Raw genomic sequence first — 18,469 nt, 5'->3', positions numbered from 1 at the left:
ACCCGGGCCCTCCCTACACCCGGGCCCTCACTGCACCCGGGCCCTCCCTGCACCCGGGCCCTCCCTACACCCGGGCCCTCACTGCACCCAGGCCCTCCCTGCACCCGGGTCCTCCCTGCACCCGGGCCCTCCCTACACCTGGGCTACACCCGGGCCCTCCCTGCACCTGGCCCTCCCTACACCCGGGCCCTCCCTGCACCCGGGCCCTCCCTGCACCTGGGCCCTCCCTGCACCTGGGCCCTCCCTACACCCGGGCCCTCCCTGCACCCGGGCCCTCCCTACACCTGGGCTACACCCGGGCCCTCCCTGCACCTGGCCCTCCCTACACCCGGGCCCTCCCTGCACCCGGGCCCTCCCTGCACCTGGGCCCTCCCTGCACCTGGCCCTCCCTACACCCGGGCCCTCCCTGCACCCGGGCCCTCCCTGCACCTGGGCCCTCCCTGCACCCGGGCCCTCCCTGCACCAGGGCCCTCCCTGCACCCGGGTCCTCCCTGCACCCGGGCCCTCCCTGCACCTGGGCCCTGCATCTGGGCCCGCCCTGTACCATGTGCACCCTCTACACCAGGGCCCTCCCTGCACCCGGGCCCTCCCTGCACCCGGGCCCTCCCTACACCCGGGCCCTCCCTGCACCCGGGCCCTCCCTGCACCCGGGCCCTCCCTGCACCCGGGCCCTCCCTACACCCGGGCCCTCCCTGCACCCGGGCCCTCCCTGCACCCGGGCCCTCCCTACACCCGGGCCCTCCCTGCACCCGGGCCCTCCCTGCACCCGGGCCCTCCCTGCACCCGGGCCCTCCCTACACCCGGGCCCTCCCTGCACCTGGCCCTCCCTGCACCCGGGCCCTCCCTGCACCCGGGCCCTCCCTACACCCGGGCCCTCCCTGCACCTGGGCCCTCCCTGCACCCGGGCCCTCCCTGCACCCAGGCCCTCCCTGCACCGGGGCCCTCCCTGTACATGTGCACCCTCTACACCCAGGCCCTCCCTACACCCGGGCCCTCCCTACACCCGGGCCCTCCCTGCACCTGGCCCTCCCTGCACCTGGGCCCTCCCTGCACCCGGGCCCTCCCTGCACCCAGGCCCTCCCTACACCCGGGCCCTCCCTGCACCTGGGCCCTCCCTGCACCCGGGCCCTCCCTGCACCCAGGCCCTCCCTGCACCGGGGCCCTCCCTGTACATGTGCACCCTCTACACCTGGGCCCTCCCTACACCCGGGCCCTCCCTGCACCTGGCCCTCCCTGCACCTGGCCCTCCCTGCACCTGGGCCCGCCCTGCACCATGTGCACCCTCTGCACCCAGGCCCTCCCTGCACCATGTGCACCCTCTGCACCCGGGCCCTCCCTGCACCATGTGCACCCTCTGCACCCGGGCCCTCCCTGCACCATGTGCACCCTCTGCACCCGGGCCCTCCCTGCACCATGTGCACCCTCTGCACCCGGGCCCTCCCTGCACCATGTGCACCCTCTGCACTCAGGCCTTCTCTGCACCCGGGCCCTCCCTGCACCCGGGCCCTCCCTGCACCATGTGCACACTCTGCTCCCTCTGCACCCAGGCCCTCTCTGCACCCTCTGCATCCTTTGCACTCGGAGGACCCTGCCTCTTTCACAGCATTGACCACCTTCTCTTTGACACTGTTCCCACCCCACCCCCAGCTTCTGGGGCACTCGACTTTTCCTCCTGCCAGTCTTCTTTTTTCTGCTCTTTCCCACTGAATCCGGGAGCGAGCCAGGAGCGGGGCTCTACGAGACCACGCAGCCCAGGGGAGACCACGCAGCCCAGGGAAGGCCGAGGGTGTGGAGAGGCCACAATGGTCCAGGACTTCTGGGAGGAGGCAGGGGGAGGGATGGAGCCTGAGGTCGGGGATCAAAAAAGGGCTGGATAAGGAAGGTCCCTGCAAGTCACCCTGCAGAGTTCAGGGTTGGGCTGTCCTCTTGAAGGTCACAGGAAGCCACTGAAAGGGTCATGTGATGGGACTGTGTCACACTACCTGAAGGAGACCCCTGGCTGCGAGTGCAGGTGGCATTAGAAGGGGACATCAGGCTGTGGCTGTAATTCAAGAGAAAGACAAAGGTGGTCTGATGAAGCTGCGAGGGGGTAAAGGGGTCGAGTCACGAGCTGCCAGGACTCGAGGGAGAGGGAGCCAGGTGTGAAGGATGACACTCAGGTCTCCGGTTCTGCGGTGAGGAGCAGAGAAGTGCGTTAGAGGGAGAGTCACGAGCCAGGCTCATGCACCCTGAGCTGGAAGTGCTGGAGGGCCATGCGCCTGAGGATGTCCAGGGCCAGGGCGGTCGGAGTGCCCGGAGCTCAGGAGAGGGGTCAGGGCTCCTGGCATCACGGCCCAGTCAGCACCAGGGGGACTCTGTCGAGGTGCCTGCCTCCCGCCAGATCAGAATACAGAGCTCCGGTGACCAGGGGTGAGCACAGAGCAACCTCACAGCAGGATGTGCTCTGGGAGGAGCTCTGAGGCCTGTGGGGAAGGGGAAGGGGAAGGGGAAGGAAGGGGAGGGACAGAGCGGGCCTGCCCAACACCAGGCTTTCCTCGGCAGGTCTGGGGCCCGCAGTGGGGACCGAGCACCCCAGCCTGGGCTCCTCTCAGACATCGGGGTCCCTGTGGGGAGCCGCGCTGCAGCAGCTGAGCCGAGGTAGGTGCTGGCTCGGGTGGGGGCTCCGGGGAGGGAGTGGACAAGGCGGACCCCAGCAGAGCAGAGCAGAGCAGAAAGGGTCCCTGGCAGAGGGATGCTGATAGGAGGTCCCGGGAGGGGCTGAGACACCCCCAGCTCTGTGAACGCAAGGCCCAGCCTTCTGAGAAGGGTTACCCGGGTCTGGCGGCTGCTAGGACCACTCGGCCAAGTCAGGATTGTTGGGCCCATTTTCACAAGAGAGGACGCAGGACCCTGTGAGAAGACCTCTTCTTTCTTCTCCGAATCCTGCAAGTGCCAATAGTAATAATAAGACTAACTGTATATGCCTGGTGCTGTACAGGACCCTCGTTACCCCATTGGACTCTCACGAGCAATGGGAGGTAGGCTGGATACATATTTTAATGTCCATTTGAGTCACGAAGGTCCTGTCCATATCGGTCAGGAGACTAGGGCTTAGAGACATGAAGCAACTGGCCAAAGATCACCGAGGGGGTCAGCAACTCGGAGGGAACCTTCTGGGTCGGCCCTCTGCTCCCCCTGGGACATCATCTCCGTCCCTCTCCTGGGGAATTTGGAGCCAGTAGTGCTGACCTGGCCTGTCTTTTCACACACATGATTGAGCATCTTCCACGCGTGATGCCGGTGCCAGCGTCCAACCACGTCTCCAGCCTTGGGAAGCTGACCAGGTGGCGTAGGGCTTGCGACAGGCAACAGCCGACTAACACCGAAGTCAGCTGCGCCAGCAGGCTGGCCGGGGCGGGGTGCGAAGGCAGAGAGGGACCCCTGGATGAGGGATCGGGAAGGCTCAGCGCCAGGCAGACGGGGTGCGTGCGCGCAAGAGGCAGCAGGCACCCGTGCGAGAGCAGCCCAGTGTGCAAACCCCGGAGGAGGGGAGGGTTGTGAAGGCGGGTGTGACAGGCGAGAGCAGCCCAGTGTGCAAACCCCGGAGGAGGGGAGGGTTGTGAAGGCGGGTGTGACAGGCGAGAGCAGCCCAGTGTGCAAACCCCGGAGGAGGGGAGGGGTTGTGAAGGCGGGTGTGACAGGCGAGAGCAGCTCCAGACCCGATCTGGCCACTGAAGGGTAGTTTATGGGGAACTTACAGGCATGAACCTGTTCTGCTTCTTCATTTGGCTATAAGTGGTTTTATTTAGTCTTCACAGTAATCCTATGAGGACGTGTTATTAGGCCTCCTTTAAAGTTAGGGAAACTAAGGCACAGAGCTTCTAAGCGACCAACCCAAGTTGCCATAGCAACAGGGAGGGCTGAACTCAGGCAGCCCAGCGCCGATGCTACCTGCCAGGCTACACAGCCTCTCCCCAGGGCCCACTTCTCACCTGTTATCTCCAAGAGACCTGTCTCCTGGGCTGACATGGTGAGCGTGAGTGCCCCGCCATGGTCATCACCACCTGGTCCCTGCGTCCAGGATCCCTGCCCCCCGAGAACAGTGCTCTCCCCTCAACCCGTCCAGGATCCCTGCCCCCCGAGAACAATGCTCTCCCCTCAACCCGTCCAGGATCCCTGCCCCCCGAGAACAGTGCTCTCCCCTCACCCCGTCCAGGATCCCTGCCCCCCGAGAACAGTGCTCTCCCCTCAACCCGTCCAGGATCCCTGCCCCCCGAGAACAGTGCTCTCCCCTCAACCCGTCCAGGATCCCTGCCCCCCGAGAACAGTGCTCTCCCCTCAACCCGTCCAGGATCCCTGCCCCCCAAGAACAATGCTCTCCCCTCACCCCGTCCAGGATCCCTGCCCCCCGAGAACAGTGCTCTCCCCTCAACCCGTCCAGGATCCCTGCCCCCCGAGAACAGTGCTCTCCCCTCAACCCGTCCAGGATCCCTGCCCCCCGAGAACAGTGCTCTCCCCTCAGCCCCAGACTGGCTTTCCGACACCCAGGTGTTTCCTTCCCGGCTCCGGGGAGACAGAGAGGAGGAAATGGGCCCGCCCCGTCCACAGGGGAGGGTCGCGGAGGAGGACCCTCAGCTCCCTGACCGCTCAGGATCTGGAGAGCCCAGATGGGCCTCGTGGGGTGAGCGCTGAGGGAACCCTCTCGGAACTCCGAGCTCTGCGCCTGCGCGCCCTCTCCCCTACTGCGAGCTACTAATCACATGCTCTAAACCGGAGAGCCAGTGTCTCCTGGCAGGCAGGTGTGACTGTCTCAACAGAGAAAGGTCAGAGGTCTGGAAATAGCATCTGCCCCTGAAACCCCCTGGGGGGGACAGTGTGGTGGGAGGAGGAGAAGGCGGGTCAGTGGGGGAGGCAGGGAAATGGCCACTGGGGGGGTCCCTGTGTCAGGGTGGTGACTGAGGACATGAGGGAGACAGAGATGCAGCCCTGGGAAACTGGTCTGGGCTAGAACGGGGGGGGTTCTTCTGTCTAAACAGCCTGTCCTAGGAGCCCACAATAAGGGTTTGGGGTGCTAGGCGGGCCGAGGGCCGTTAGCACCGGGGGCCTTCGTTGTGAAACACGTGAGCCAGGCCTCTGCACATCCTCCTCTAAACCCTGCTTGTTTCAGTCCTTCCTCTAGCCGGAAGCCTTCTCGCGTTATCTTGCATCAACTTCTGGACACTGGCATCTGTGAACGCACTCCCCCAGGCCTCTTCCTGCTGCATCCTGTAGAGCCACCTCGTGGTTCCGCGGACAGTCCTGAGGCCTCCTCAGTCCTAACACAGGGACCTGCCGTGTGTCTGCACCTGCCCCGAGGGCTGTGCATTGTGAACGCACGAGGGCGGGACCCTGGCACTTTCACCGCTGGTGCCCCAATACCTGGCGCGGTGTGTACCGCATAGAAAGCCCTGGATATAAATACTGTCGATGAATGACTATCAGGCACTCACAGGAAAACCAGACAGTGTCGTGTGTCGTCTGGCAGGTGTCTGCATTTATGGAGAGATGCCCTCCAGATCCCAATGCATTCATTTATTCATCTGGTCACTGCTGCATTTACTCATTCCTTGTCTCTGGTCTCGTCCCTCTGTCAAGAACTAGGAAGGGTCTAAGATTTACCCTACTTGCAACTGACAGGTTAGCGCCTGACACTTAGCCAGCTCCTCCCTGCGCCTGGGACATGCTTCCTGCAGCTGTCACTTGGCTTGCTCTCTTCCTCCTGCAGGCTTCTACACAAATGTCACCTCTTCAGGGAGACCTCCCTGATGACCCTCTTAAAAAACAGCAGGTGTCTCTCTGTCCATTTTAAAGTATTGCCGTATGCCCAGGACCTAGAACAGTGTCTGACATGGAGAAGGGGCACAACACGTATTTACTGAATGAATGGATGAACCCATACACTCATCGATTCGGTCTCCGATGGAAGACAAGCTTTCCTGCCTCCTATCTGTAGGACACTGTCCGTCACACAGTGAGGCTCAGTAACTCTTGGACAACTGGAGCAGTGAATGAACGCCGTGGGCAGCGTAGCGTGAGCACCTACAGTGCAGTGACCGTGGGCTTCTCCCGGGTCGTTGGTACTCACCCCTCAGCTGCTTCCCGTGCTGCCGGTGCCGGGTGCTGGACCCTTCCTGACTGGTGGCTGATGCCGGGTGCTGGAACCTTCCTGACTGGTGGCTGATGCCGGGTGCTGGAACCTTCCTGACTGGTGGCTGATGCCGGGTGCTGGAACCTTCCTGACTGGTGGCTGATGTATTTCTTTCCCGTGACAGCACATTCTTGCTGTGACTAGGGGAACAAGAGAGGGCAGGACATGCGAGCTGAGCTCTAATGTGCTCTTTGCTGGGTCAGGGACACAAAAGCAGCAGTTGGACGTTGCAGCCAGGTTGTCTGATATGGGGCCTGAGACAGATTCCCAAGCACAGGGGACAGAGGAGCCCGCCACGTGAGTAGGGCAGAGCACAGCGTCCTCACGACTGTGTCTGCGTCCCCTTCCCCTGGGAGGGCTGTCTCCTTTGCCAGTTCTCTGAGCATCAACATAATCTGTGTCCTGTGCAGTTTGTCCTACCAGCCACGCCTGACAGATCTGTTTCTGCTGCCTAGCCTGGGGACAGTGACACTGTCTTGTTTCCATGTGAGTGCCTGATAGTCGTTCATCAACAGTATTTATCGAGGGCTTTCTATGTGGCACAAACCGCGTCAGGTAATGGGGCACCGGCGGTGAACGTGCCAGGGTCCCGCCCTCGTGCTGCCGAGTTCCAATGGAGACAACCAGACAATGAGCAAACAGGACATAGCAGCGGTTCCCTGCAGAAGTAGATGGTGGCCCAGGAATGCTGGTCAGATGGCTCAAGGCTCCATGGGGCAGCCCCAGTGCCCGGCTCGCGCCAGGCATTCTGTAACGAGCTCTTCTCTGGGGGAGCTGGGACCTGAGCCACACACAGTAGGGCTCCCGGATTGCAGGTTCACCTGCCCCCCAGAGCCTAGCAGGAGGCTAGGGAGGGTGAATGGTGCTGCAGACAGGATGAGCGTGGTGACCAGTAGGAAGGGCGGGCGCAGGGGCCCTTCTGCGGGGGCAGTGGCGGCTCAGTGCCCCTGATGGCTGCTCTGAATTGTGGACCCGGGGTTGCCAGATCCTCCAGTGACTCCTTTTGAAGAAAACCTGGGAATCTTGATTTTTATGGAAAATATAACTCTTCAATGTTGGCCACAGGTTGAAAATGTTAACCCTATGGCTCCTTTTGGGGAAGGGAACTGACAGACCAGAGGAAGGGTGAGAAGGAAGTGTAAAGCTATACACTTGTTTTACATTGTATAGCCACTTAGACCTTTTAGATGTTTTTCGGAGACATGGTTTTTCATGTGAAAAGTGAGTTTTCACAATGTACTAGGCAGAGCGCGTCTCTGGTTCCCTTGTGCAGATCTGTGAAACGGGTGTGTTTTCAGCATGTTGTGAACAGCGGGTCTATGAGAGTGTGGACATGCTTCTCGTGGGCTGCGGTCATTACGAGTCACAGGCAGGTAGACCCCCTCCTCCCGAGAGCAAGGGCTGCATCTCATTTATTTATCTCTACACTCTGGGGCCCTGCACAACTTCCGCCACATGGATGGCGTCTCACAGATTTGCTCAGCAATCTCAGTGACTCAGATTACTGCCAGAAACTGGGAAGAGAACCAGAGAATTGTTCCAAGTCTGTGGATGTAAGTTTATTTCCTCAGTGGTTACTAGTATAAGCAGTTTTTCTAACGCTTCTAGAGGCTTTTCATCATTTCATTTTCCTAGAAAACCATGTATGATATAGAGGGTTCAGATTTTCCTTTTTTGCTACAAATACATATATATAGATATATATGTATGTGTGTGTGTATATGTATATATAAGGGCTACCGGAAAGTTCTGTCCATTTCTATCACAACAAGTTTCGACACGTAAGCACATGTTTATTTGGCACATGTGTGCCTCTCTATCTTTATCACTTAATGTATACATACTGACATAGCAAATTAACTAAAACAAAGTTGATTCACGTTAGACTTATGTGTGAAGCAATAGTGTACCTGTGGCTACTGATAAAGTTCATTTACGCCACTATATTGTATACGAATTTCAACAAGGAAGAAATGCCACAGAAGCATGTAGAAATTTATTGAAAGTGTTTGGTGAAGGTACAGTTTCTGATAGGACATGCAGAAGATGGTTCGAAAAATTCGAAACAGGTGATTTCGACCTTTCTGATAAGCCACATTCTGGGCGACCATCTTTGATCGATGACGATATTGTTAAGACCATGTTGGAGCAAGATCCTTTTCTGACAACATCGGAGATCGCAGAAAGGCTTAATTCAGCTCAGCAAACCATTTCAGACCATATTCGGAATATAGGATTGGTGTGGAAATATATTATTTAATAAAGTTTATTGACGGTAAGAAAAATTTGTATTTTGTTTTATTCCAAAAACGGACAGAACTTTCCGGTAGACCTTATATATGTGATATTTGTCCTTCCTAATATTGTCTGTTTGCTCTCTCTCTCTCTCTATTAGCTTTTCAAAGTGTTTGTGTATGTGTTTATTTATTTAAAATTGTTTTCAACCCTGGCCAATTCGCTCAGTGGTTAGAGTGTCAGCCCAGAGTATGGACGTCCCCGGGTTTGATTGCAATCAGGGCACACAGGAGAAGCAACCATCTGCTTCTCCTCTCCCTTCCCCTTCTCTCTCTCTTTTCCTCCAGCAGCCAGTGGCTCAGTTGGACCCAGCATTGCCCCAGGTGCTGAGGATAGCATGGTTGGTCCAAGCGTCAGCCTCAGGTGTTAAGGATAGCTTGGTTGATTGCAGCATTGGCCCCAGACGGGAGTTGCCGGGTGGATCCCAGTCAGGGCGCATGTAGGAGTCTGTCTCTCTATCTCCCCTCCTCTCACTTTAATTAATTAATTAATTAATTAATTAATTTTTTCTTCAAAGAACAAGCTCTTGAATTCACTCAGAGTTCCTCTGCTCCTCAGCTGCGGAGTCTGTTACCCTGGGAAGCAGACTTTGGGAGCCCCTCCCGCTGAGGTCCTGATTCAGGGCGTGGGCTCGAGAGCCAGGCGGTCCGAGTTCAAGTGCTCATTCACTCCTTTCCTTACTAGCTATTGCCCCTGAAGAGTTATTTAACCTCCCGTGCTGCCATTCCCCATCTGTAGGTGGGAGAAAACAGCGCCTCCCTCAGGAGGTTAACATTAATACGAAGGGCCTGCCAGTTTCTGCGTGCTTTGGAGAGTGCCTGGCACGTGGCAAGCACCACAGAAGCGTTTCTTAAATAAGTCTAGACTTGCCTCCGGCGTCCTAGAAGCCTGGGACTCCCGGGAGCCTCTCTCTTCCCCAAATATACTTTCTGCACCTCCTACCTCTTACACCTGCCGCCTCTTATTTTGCAGAAACACCTCCGTGCAGGAAAAAAGAAAAAAAAAGAACCAACCACCGTACTTTCCATTCTGCTGTCCGAGACGCCCACATCCTCCTGGCGCCCAGGCTCCCATGGGGAGTTCAGGTCAGTGTGGCCGGGGGCGGGGTCTAGCGCGCCTGCCTGCATCACGAGGGAGACCCTTGCGCAGGTGAGAATGCCTCGCTGCTGGCCGGAGGACCGCCACCCAGCCAGGCTGAGACCTCACTCCGCGGCCCCAAAGTGAGAACACCTTGAGAGATGGACACCCCCACACGTGTGAGCACCAGCTGTTTGCAGGTCCCTGAGCTAGACACTGGGCATCATGACAATCAGACAAGATTTACCAACTTACTATAACTCGTAAGTGGCAGGGTCAGCATTGGAACCCGGATCTGACTCCAAAACCTAGATTCTTTTCCTTATACCAAAGTGAGACAACGAGGAGAGACCACCCTTGTCCTAAGATGTGTATTAACCAATGGTCACCCAGCAAGTCAGAGCACGCCTCAGGCCACCAGGCACAGCCTCCAGTGCCCTTGAAGATCCCTGTCCTGGGGAAGCTGAGGGGACCCCCCCCCCAAGGCAGGCACAGCTACCAGGTCATTAGCATTCCTAAGACACACACACATTCCACACACCCCACTGACCGACAGTCAGGGAGCCCCGCCCCCCACTGACAGTTAGGGAGGCCTGCCCCCCACTGACTGACAGTCAGGGAGCCCCGCCCCCACTGACTGACAGGGAGCCCCGCCCCCCACTGACTGACAGTTAGGGAGGCCCGCCCCCCACTGACCGACAGTCAGGGAGCCCCGCCCCCCACTGACTGACAGGGAGGCCCCCCACACACACACTGATAGTCAGGGAGCCTCCCCCAGTCAGAAGTCCTAGTTGGGTCAGGCAAGCCTGCTGACTCCTGGTGTTACAATATTTGGGTGATCTTAAACCAGAAGGGGTTGAGCTAGGAGGACTGGTGAAGGGAGACAGCTCTGTGAAATCTAATTGTTTCAGAACCAACTTACTTTGTACCGGCTTTAATCATAACAAAGAACACATGCTGCGCTGTGTTTGGGAAGAGAGGCGTCCCAACAACGGTTCTTAGGCTATAGGCAATAGAAACCCATATGGCTAATCTAATGTTTTCAAAAGTGGCCAAGCATTGAAGGAACAGCTTGAAGCACAGGTTCCAGAAAGCACAGGAGAAGGGAGACAGTGACCTCAGAGAGCAGTCCAGGCGTCCTTCCCTCCTGGCCACCCGCACAAGGCCCACCTAGACGGAGCGTGAGTCTGCTGGCCAGCTCCGTCTGGGCCCACCCCGAGACCAGGGCAAAGCAAGTCACTGGGGTCGCAGTCTCGCTAAGACTACGATGAGCAGGGAACTCGCTGGACAGGTGACACCCCTGATATTCATGCACAAGATGTGAAAATGACTCCCCCCCATTCCAATCACTGAAAGGAATAGCTTAAAATGAGGAGGCTGCCCTGGGAGCGCTGAAGGGTCGTTTCCCCATCGTGATCAGGCTGTCTTCCCAAATTGTCACTGTTCTGAAGTTTCCGCCCCCCTCTTCCGGCAGCTGTCAGGGTGCTGCCATCCTGGAGGGTAAGAAGGGGGGTGCCTGAGAAATAGGACATTTATTCCGAGGGATGCAAAAAGGGCAACTTTTCAAGGGCACCAAAGCTGTTGTCATTTTGCCGTCCTCCAAACGCAGGCAAGATTGCAAACAGTTGTAGAACAATCTGAGCCTTTACTTGTCGTGGGGGGCAGGGGCATCAGGCGTGGTGAGCCGTGCCACTCCGCCAGCGGTGTGCCTCGGGGCTGAGCCTGTCATTGCCGGCGAGCAGCCCTGACGCTGAGATGCAGCTGTCTGCCCACCAGGGGACTCTCTGGCTTGGAAGGGCAGTTAGTGAAGTCCAGGTAGTCAGCAGGTGGGGACCCATGGACCTCAGGAGATGGACCGCAACTCAGGGTTCAAGGTCAGGAAAAACAATAACCCTTTGAAATGAAAACTGATAAACACAACGTATACTGAATGACATTCACGTGTACAGAACTAACCTGCCCCAGGAATTCCAGTCCAAATTGGAATATACATAAACAAACCACAGTCGTCTCAATTGTATCATGACTCACCTGTCCTGAGATAATGAGACCTAGGGTTAGGGATTCTACAGCCAGGGAGGGGGTGCTGGTTCTGACAGCTGAGATCCAGAGAGTGGGGAAGGACAGCCCTCCTCAATGCCCTAGTTTGAGGGAAACATCCCTTGGAAATTACAAGTTCAGTTCTGTGGGTAGTCATTTTGAGTGTACCAGGTGACCTGAGGGTCCCTGTAACCCTTCCCTCCGGGAGGACATGTCCACTCCTGCACTCTCCACTCCTGGGGAGAAGGCTGAAGAGATAGTTTGATTATCCCAACAGCGCTCCTCATCCTGACACCACGGTCCCCTGAGGGCGTGCTGGTCAGGTTCCCCAGGGAAACAGACCCGGGAGGAGGTACATACACATACAGAAGGAGAGTCATTACAAGAAGTTGGCTCTTAGGAATATGGAGGCTAACGAGTCCCAGATCTGCAGTTGGCAAGCTGGTGACCCCGGACAGCGGATGGTGTAGTTCCCATCCAAAGCCTGACAGGCTCAAGACTGAGGAAGAGCCAATCAATGTTTCAGTTCAAGTTCAAATGCGGGGGGGGGGGGGCGGGGGGGGAATCAATGTCCCAGCTACAATGCAGTCAAGCAGAAGGAATATCCCCTTACATAGGGGAGGGTCGGCCTTTTGTTCTGTTCAGGCCTTCAACTGATTGGATAAGGCCCACCCATATTAGGGAGGACACCCTGCTTTGCTCAACCTGTTGATTAAAATGCTAACCTCCCACTGAAAACACCCTCACAGACACACCCACAATAATGTCTGACCACGCTTGTGAGCACCCTGTGGCCCGATCAAGTTGACACAAGAATTAACCATCACAAGTGGGTAATGGAGTCACTTCAAAAAGACAAAAATTGGTCGGCTTGAAAAAAAAAATCTGAGAATGTCTGAATGCTGTGGCTGGATCCAAAGACAGTTAGGGCACTGGTGTTTACAGGGTTACATTTCTGACCAAAGGTAATATCTTTTACAAAACAAGCTAATGGACAACATAAATAAATAATAACCATTCGCCAATTGTATTTTTAAAAATCCCGCCACCACCACCCTAACAGCCGAGCTCATCGCCAGAGAGGGCCGTCCTGACGCTGTGGCCGTTCTTGATTCCGGGGTGATTATCCTCTGTGGACTTGAGCACCTTGTCACTTGGTTCCTTCCTTGGCAAACAGATTGGTTATCCAGAACTCCAAGCTTCTCACCCAAGACAGTGATTCTCACGTTCCCTGCGCAAGAGCTTCTCTTGGGGAGTGGTTTTAAAACTTGATTATGTGGCCCCACCCACAGAGAAGTGATTTTCGTGGTTTGGGGGGGGTGGGCTGTGCGGTGGTGTTTCCTTTGAAAGCCTTCCAGGTGATTGTAAGGTGGGGACCTGGGAGAAAGCGAACACTCCCAAGGGAATGTGGGAAGAAAGCTGACCTTGTCTGGGATCGCAGGGCAAGGGAGAGCTGGCATTGCTGGCATCGCTGGATGTTGAATGGCCCGAAATCATGGAGCAGATCTTGAACTACGGGGTTCTTCCGTGGTCGGCATCCTGCCAACCTTTCTTCTCCTTTTCTCCTGTTGTCTTTTTTGTTGTTGTTGTATTTTTCTGAAGTGAGAAGCAGGGAAGCAGAGAGACAGACTCCCACATGCGCCCAACCAGGATCCACCCAGCATGCCCACCAGGGGGCGATGCTCTGCCCATCTGGGGCGTTGCTCTGTTGCAACCGGAACCATTCTAGCCCTGAGGCAGAGGTCATGGAGCCATCCTCAGCGCCCGGGCCAACTTTGCTCCAATGGAGCCTTGGCTGCGGGAGGGGAAGAGAGAGACAGAGAGGAAGGAAAGGAGGAAGGGTGGAGAACCAGATGGGTGCTTCTCCTGTGTGCCCTAGCCAGGAATCGAACCCAGGACTTCCACATGCCGGGCCAACGCTCTACCACTGAGCCAACTGGCCAGGGCCTCTCCCATTGTCTCTTTAGCTCACATCACCTACCTTGGTCTGAGAACTGGGAACCTTTTTTCAAGCAGTTTTATTGGATCATTTACTTCCGCACTCCAACCCAGGCACACATAGAGAGACGTATGCTTACAGTCTCCCCTGGGCAGGCCCTCTCCTCTCTTTCCCCAGTAAGTGGGGAATGCTCACATGTAAGAGTGCAGCCTTAGCGAGAGTATTTGACAAAGAGAAAGCTCTGCGGCCTTGCGTGAAATCACCTCTCCCCTCTGAGTGTCATTTCCCCATTTGTAAAACAGGAAGAGAGTCTCCAAGCTCCTTCCAGGTCTGACCTTCTGTGATTGGAGAGGCAGTAAGGGGCTCTCGGGCCGGAATCTACATGGAGAACAGGGTTTGCCCTGCCAAATTCACAGGGTTTCACTCAGAATTTAATGAGATCATTGACTAGAAAACACTGCATGGCCATGAGTCAGAGAATGCTTGTTGCTATACCCAAGGCCCTGACTCCGTGTATTTACACAACTGAAATGCTTGTGTCTCATACTGCCATCCAATCGAGGCTCCTCGCAGTCTTTCAGGGACTTGGGCGTCTTCCCTCTTGTGGTGCCATCATCTTCACTGTGCGTCTTCCAAGGTCACCGCGGATTAGGACGAGAGAGCGGGAGGGGTCGTGCAGAGGATCTCATGGCCAGGACTGAAAGTGGTATCTATCACTTTTACCGCATTCTGTTGACTGGAACTTAGTCACATGGCTCCTATCTATCCCCAGGGGAGCCTGGGAAATGCAATCTTCCCAGATTCTTGCAACAAAAATGAAATTGGTCTGATGAACTATATAACACTGTCTTGCCACACCCATGTAAGGCTCACTGATTGCATGCCTTTCAAGTGTTATTTAACATCAGGTATTCATAGGAACATGGTTACCTGATAGTAATATCCCACCTGCCTGAACGGAGGCGAGAACAATAATAATGTCATTTATTTGTTGACATTTCTGAGTGAAGACGTTAGACGTCTGTATCATATATGAATGACCCCGAGACACTTAAAGGACAGGAAATACCTTGTTTCTTTATGTTACTTCATCAAAACGAATCCCGCTCCAAGCCCTGATTTTCCAAGATCAGTATGAATTCCCACGTCATGGACTGGAGGTGCCTGCACCCACCTGGGGATCTTGTGAAAAGGCCAGGGTTACAAAGTCGGGATAGTGGGAGAAGTCCCCAGTCTTTATTCCGCTGTGGCTGCAGGCCCAGAACAGCTTGGCCAGGCTTGCAGGGTCCACGGGGAGACGAGGGGTCCTTTGGGGAACATTCTGGTGCTCTGGGCAGAGAGTTTAGCTCTTCGCTGCCTTCTCCAGAGATCTTTGCCACCGCCAGCAAGCTATGTCTCAGCTAGCCCTGGTCTTCCTGGCTCTCTGGGTCCCCATAAGCCTTGAGCCCCATATCCCTTGGGGAATCCAACCGTAACACTTTGGGTTGTCTCCTTCCTCTTCAACCAAAGGCTGCATGCAGGTCCCCATGCCGTTAAGATAATCTGGCTTGAGTGTCTCATTCCCACGGCCAGGGGTCCCAGAGTCCCGGGCTTGGGGAGAGAACGCAGATGAGTGAGAGGAGTACAGGGAACGAGGAAGCCCTGGAGGGCCAGCGCCTCATCTCAGGGGGCAGCTGCTCTCAGCCCCAGACGACTGTCACACGGGAGAGGAACGCACGCCCAGTGTCAGCAGACTTTCCAGAGAACGCCAGGAAACGCCAACTTGAGTGCAAAGTCTCCTGATTTGTCAGTGTTGGCAGCTGATTCGCTGTCTTAAAGACACTCGACAAGCCCAAACAAAACACGTCTGCAGGCCAGATGTGGGCCAAAGCCGAGAGTTTGTTCCGCTGCCCAGACCTTCGAAAACAAGTTATTTGGGGCTGTCACCCAGGGATACGGGCAACTTCTCTATTTTTCTCTGAAACATAAAAACTTAAGTCCCTTTTGCAAAGCGAAGGGAAACTAGAGCTTCAAAGACAAAGGCTTGTCTGCTCTTCTAGTGAGGAGTCAAGGAGGAAATCAGTTATCACAGTTGTAAGTCTTTGTGTGCCTTCCCCGGGAAGAAAGAAAGGGGAGGGAAGGGAGTGGTGGGGAAGGAAGGGAGAACGGGAGGAAGGGAGGAAAAGTAGGAAGAAAATGGAAGGACTCTTAACAACAATTAGTTTTGTGGGATTTTTAGATTTTTCTGAAGTGAGAAGCGGGGAGGCAGAGAGACATACTCCTGCATGCACCCAACCGGGATCCACTCAGCATGCCCACCAGGGGGCGATGCTCTGCCCATCTGGGGCGTCGCTGTGTTGCAACCAGAGCCATTCTAGCGCCTGAGGCAGAGGCCATGGAGACATCCTTAGTGCCTGGGCCAACTTTGCTCCAATGGAGCCTTGTCTGAGAGAAGGGAAGAGAGAGACAGAGAGAAAGGAGAGGGGGAAGGGTGGAGAAGCAGATGGGCGCTTCTCCTGTGTACCCTGGCCGGGAATCGAACCCGAGACATCCACACTTGGGCCGACGCTCTACCGCTGAGCCAACCAGCCAGGGTGAACACAATTAGTTTTTTAGTAACTCACTCTGCATTAAATCTTCTTGCAAGAGGGAGAAGGGCAGACAAAAGGACAGCTGTGACTAGCCTCGTGCCAGGCTAAATGACTTCCTTGCCAGTTCGGGGAGATGCTACACTGTCCAGCAGAGCCATGGAGCCGCCCGTCTGTAGGCACCATGGTGTGGGGTGCCTTGGCCTAAACACATTTAGATCTCTGGATGGCAGCCTGTTGATTTTTTAAATGTGTTATCTCCGTCCTATCTGCTTCCAAAGCATGTGAATACCCGAGGCCATTAATAAATGTGTTAAGTGGGACATAAAGCAGAAACACCAAAGAGGAACAAAGAAGAGAGGTCCCCGTCACTCGAGAGGAGCTGATATTGAGGCGGGGCCCCAGTGTGGCTGTAACTTTCCTGAGCGCTGAGACAGAAGGGGAAGCCCCGAGGCTTATGCCAGGTACCGTGTCTCAACCAGAGAGAGCGCACCTGCCCACAAAGACGAGCTCTTGACTGGCACTGACCATAACGAGGAACTTATGGTGCAGGTCAGATCCTCCAGGAAGCGGATATCAAGACAGAACTAGACCCGCAAGGATTTGTGTGGGGAAACCTTGCAGGGCAGAAAAGGCAGAGGGAGCTGGAGGAGGCGGGGAGAACAAGCTCTCCGACTGCTGATGCAAATCTGACCCCAAATGGAGGGGAAAGGGCAGGAGGGCTGGCGGAAATGTCTCAGCCCCCGGGGAATGGGGAGGCTCAGCAGGGGAGCTGGGAGTCCCTGAGCCCAAGTCAGCCCAGCCAGCAGAGGAGGCTTGCACCTCCCGGGATGAGCCTGCCTGGGAATCACTGCTGCTCTGTGTCGGTGAGGAAGCCTGATGCTGGCACAAAACAACAGAGTTCACAACATAGCGCCACAAAGCTCCCCTCCCTGGCCAGCCAGACTGCTTGCTCGTAGTGGGAGGTCAGCAGGGTGCAGCTCACAGTGGCCACACTTTCAAAACACTGCTTGTTTATTTTTGTACCACCGTCACAGTTTCGCCATGTCAACGTGCCACTGCTAGAGGAAAACTCATCCTGACACTTGTTCAAATGAGAAGGAAGACTTACTCAGGTCTATGGCAATGGGGAAGGACATCAGCTCAGCTTTGACTAAGGCAGAGATAACTGGGATTGACAGCCGACAAACAGAGAGAGAGAGAGAGAGAGAGCCAGGGGCTGGGAAATTACTCAGAGGAGACGTCAAGGGTGCTGGACTCTTATAAAACTGACCTGACAGGGTCCTCACTAGTGGCAGGTCCAGGACTGACTCATCAAAGATGGAGGATGAAGAACCCGATCAGATAGCGGGGGGGGGGGGGGATCTCTACAAACTGACAGCAAGATTCTTGCTACAACTCTGCTGGACAGGCCAAAGACAGGACAGGGGCCAAGGTCAGGGCCTCGTGGGGACAGGGCTCGGAAGAGTCTGAGTCAGGTTTGGTCAGAGAGAGAGTCTTTGTCACTTCCTGGTATTATCTGATACGGTTCTTTAAATTGACTTTAATTTTGCCCTGCCCGGTGGTGGCGCAGTAGATTGAGTCGACCTGGGATGCTGAGGTCCCAGGTTCAAAACCCCGAGGTCAGCCTCAACACAGGCTGATCTACCTTGAGCGCGGGGTTGCTGGTTTGAGCATGGGTGTCATCAACATGACCCCATGGTTGCTGGCTTGAGCCTAAGGTCACTGGTTTGAGCCCAAAGTCACTGGCTTGACCAAGGGGTCACATGACTAATTTTAGCTTCATGCATATGTTGAGGAACCAATTACACATATATATGTCTCTAATACATATTAGGATGAGTTCATCTTTACTCAGACACTAGGGTTACTTGTGTACCATCTTAAATGTCTTGTGCACCGCCGGTGGTGTACATACCACACTTTGGGAAATGTCGGTTTTACAAAAAACACAGAAATGCTGTTTGCAAGGCTGTCCGCCAGCCTTGGCCCCTCTGCTGGCTGCCAGCTCTACTTCAGGGCACCTCTTAAGGCTCATAGGAGGGTCTAAGGCATTTTCGGGGAGAGTGGAGGTGAGGGGAGGTTAAGACCAGGGAGGCTGAGCTCCCAAACCCCTGGCCTCAAAGCGCCCCGCCCCTGTCGCCCAGATGTGGAGCTGGACCTGCAGCGGAGCGTGCAGGCAGTGCTCCGGGACCTCCGAGCCCAGACCCCGGCCCTGCGGAGCCACCAGGGTAAGAGCCAACAGACACCCCCTCTGCGCCCCGCCCTGCCCCAGCCTGCCCTTTCCACGCATGCTCGGCCAAGTCGGGAGCCCACAGAGCAAGGAGCTTGCAGCAGTCCCCTCATCCTGCTGGAAGCCCCTGGGGCCCGAAGAGCCCGGGAGAC

The 18,469-nt window shown here is 55.9% G+C and overlaps 1 protein-coding gene across 1 annotated transcript in view; it reads left to right on the top strand.

Moving 5' to 3' along the window:
- Nucleotides 1–2,563: 2,563 nt before the first annotated feature.
- The window catches only part of PIK3R6 (phosphoinositide-3-kinase regulatory subunit 6), a 50,694-nt gene continuing 34,788 nt past the window's right edge, over nt 2,564–18,469 (top strand). Inside the window, exons 1-3 of the mRNA XM_066364853.1 lie at nt 2,564–2,637; nt 9,434–9,546; nt 18,232–18,315. Of these exons, the coding sequence (XP_066220950.1) occupies nt 9,534–9,546; nt 18,232–18,315 (97 nt within the window). The 5' untranslated portion in view covers nt 2,564–2,637; nt 9,434–9,533. The remainder of the gene's footprint in view (nt 2,638–9,433; nt 9,547–18,231; nt 18,316–18,469) is intronic.

The sequence above is a fragment of the Saccopteryx leptura genome, chromosome 2, assembly GCF_036850995.1.
Source record: "Saccopteryx leptura isolate mSacLep1 chromosome 2, mSacLep1_pri_phased_curated, whole genome shotgun sequence".
Classification (NCBI taxonomy): Eukaryota; Metazoa; Chordata; class Mammalia; order Chiroptera; family Emballonuridae; genus Saccopteryx; species Saccopteryx leptura.
The sequence above is the reverse complement of the archived record's forward strand: the minus strand, read 5'-3'. Positions and strand labels throughout refer to the sequence as shown.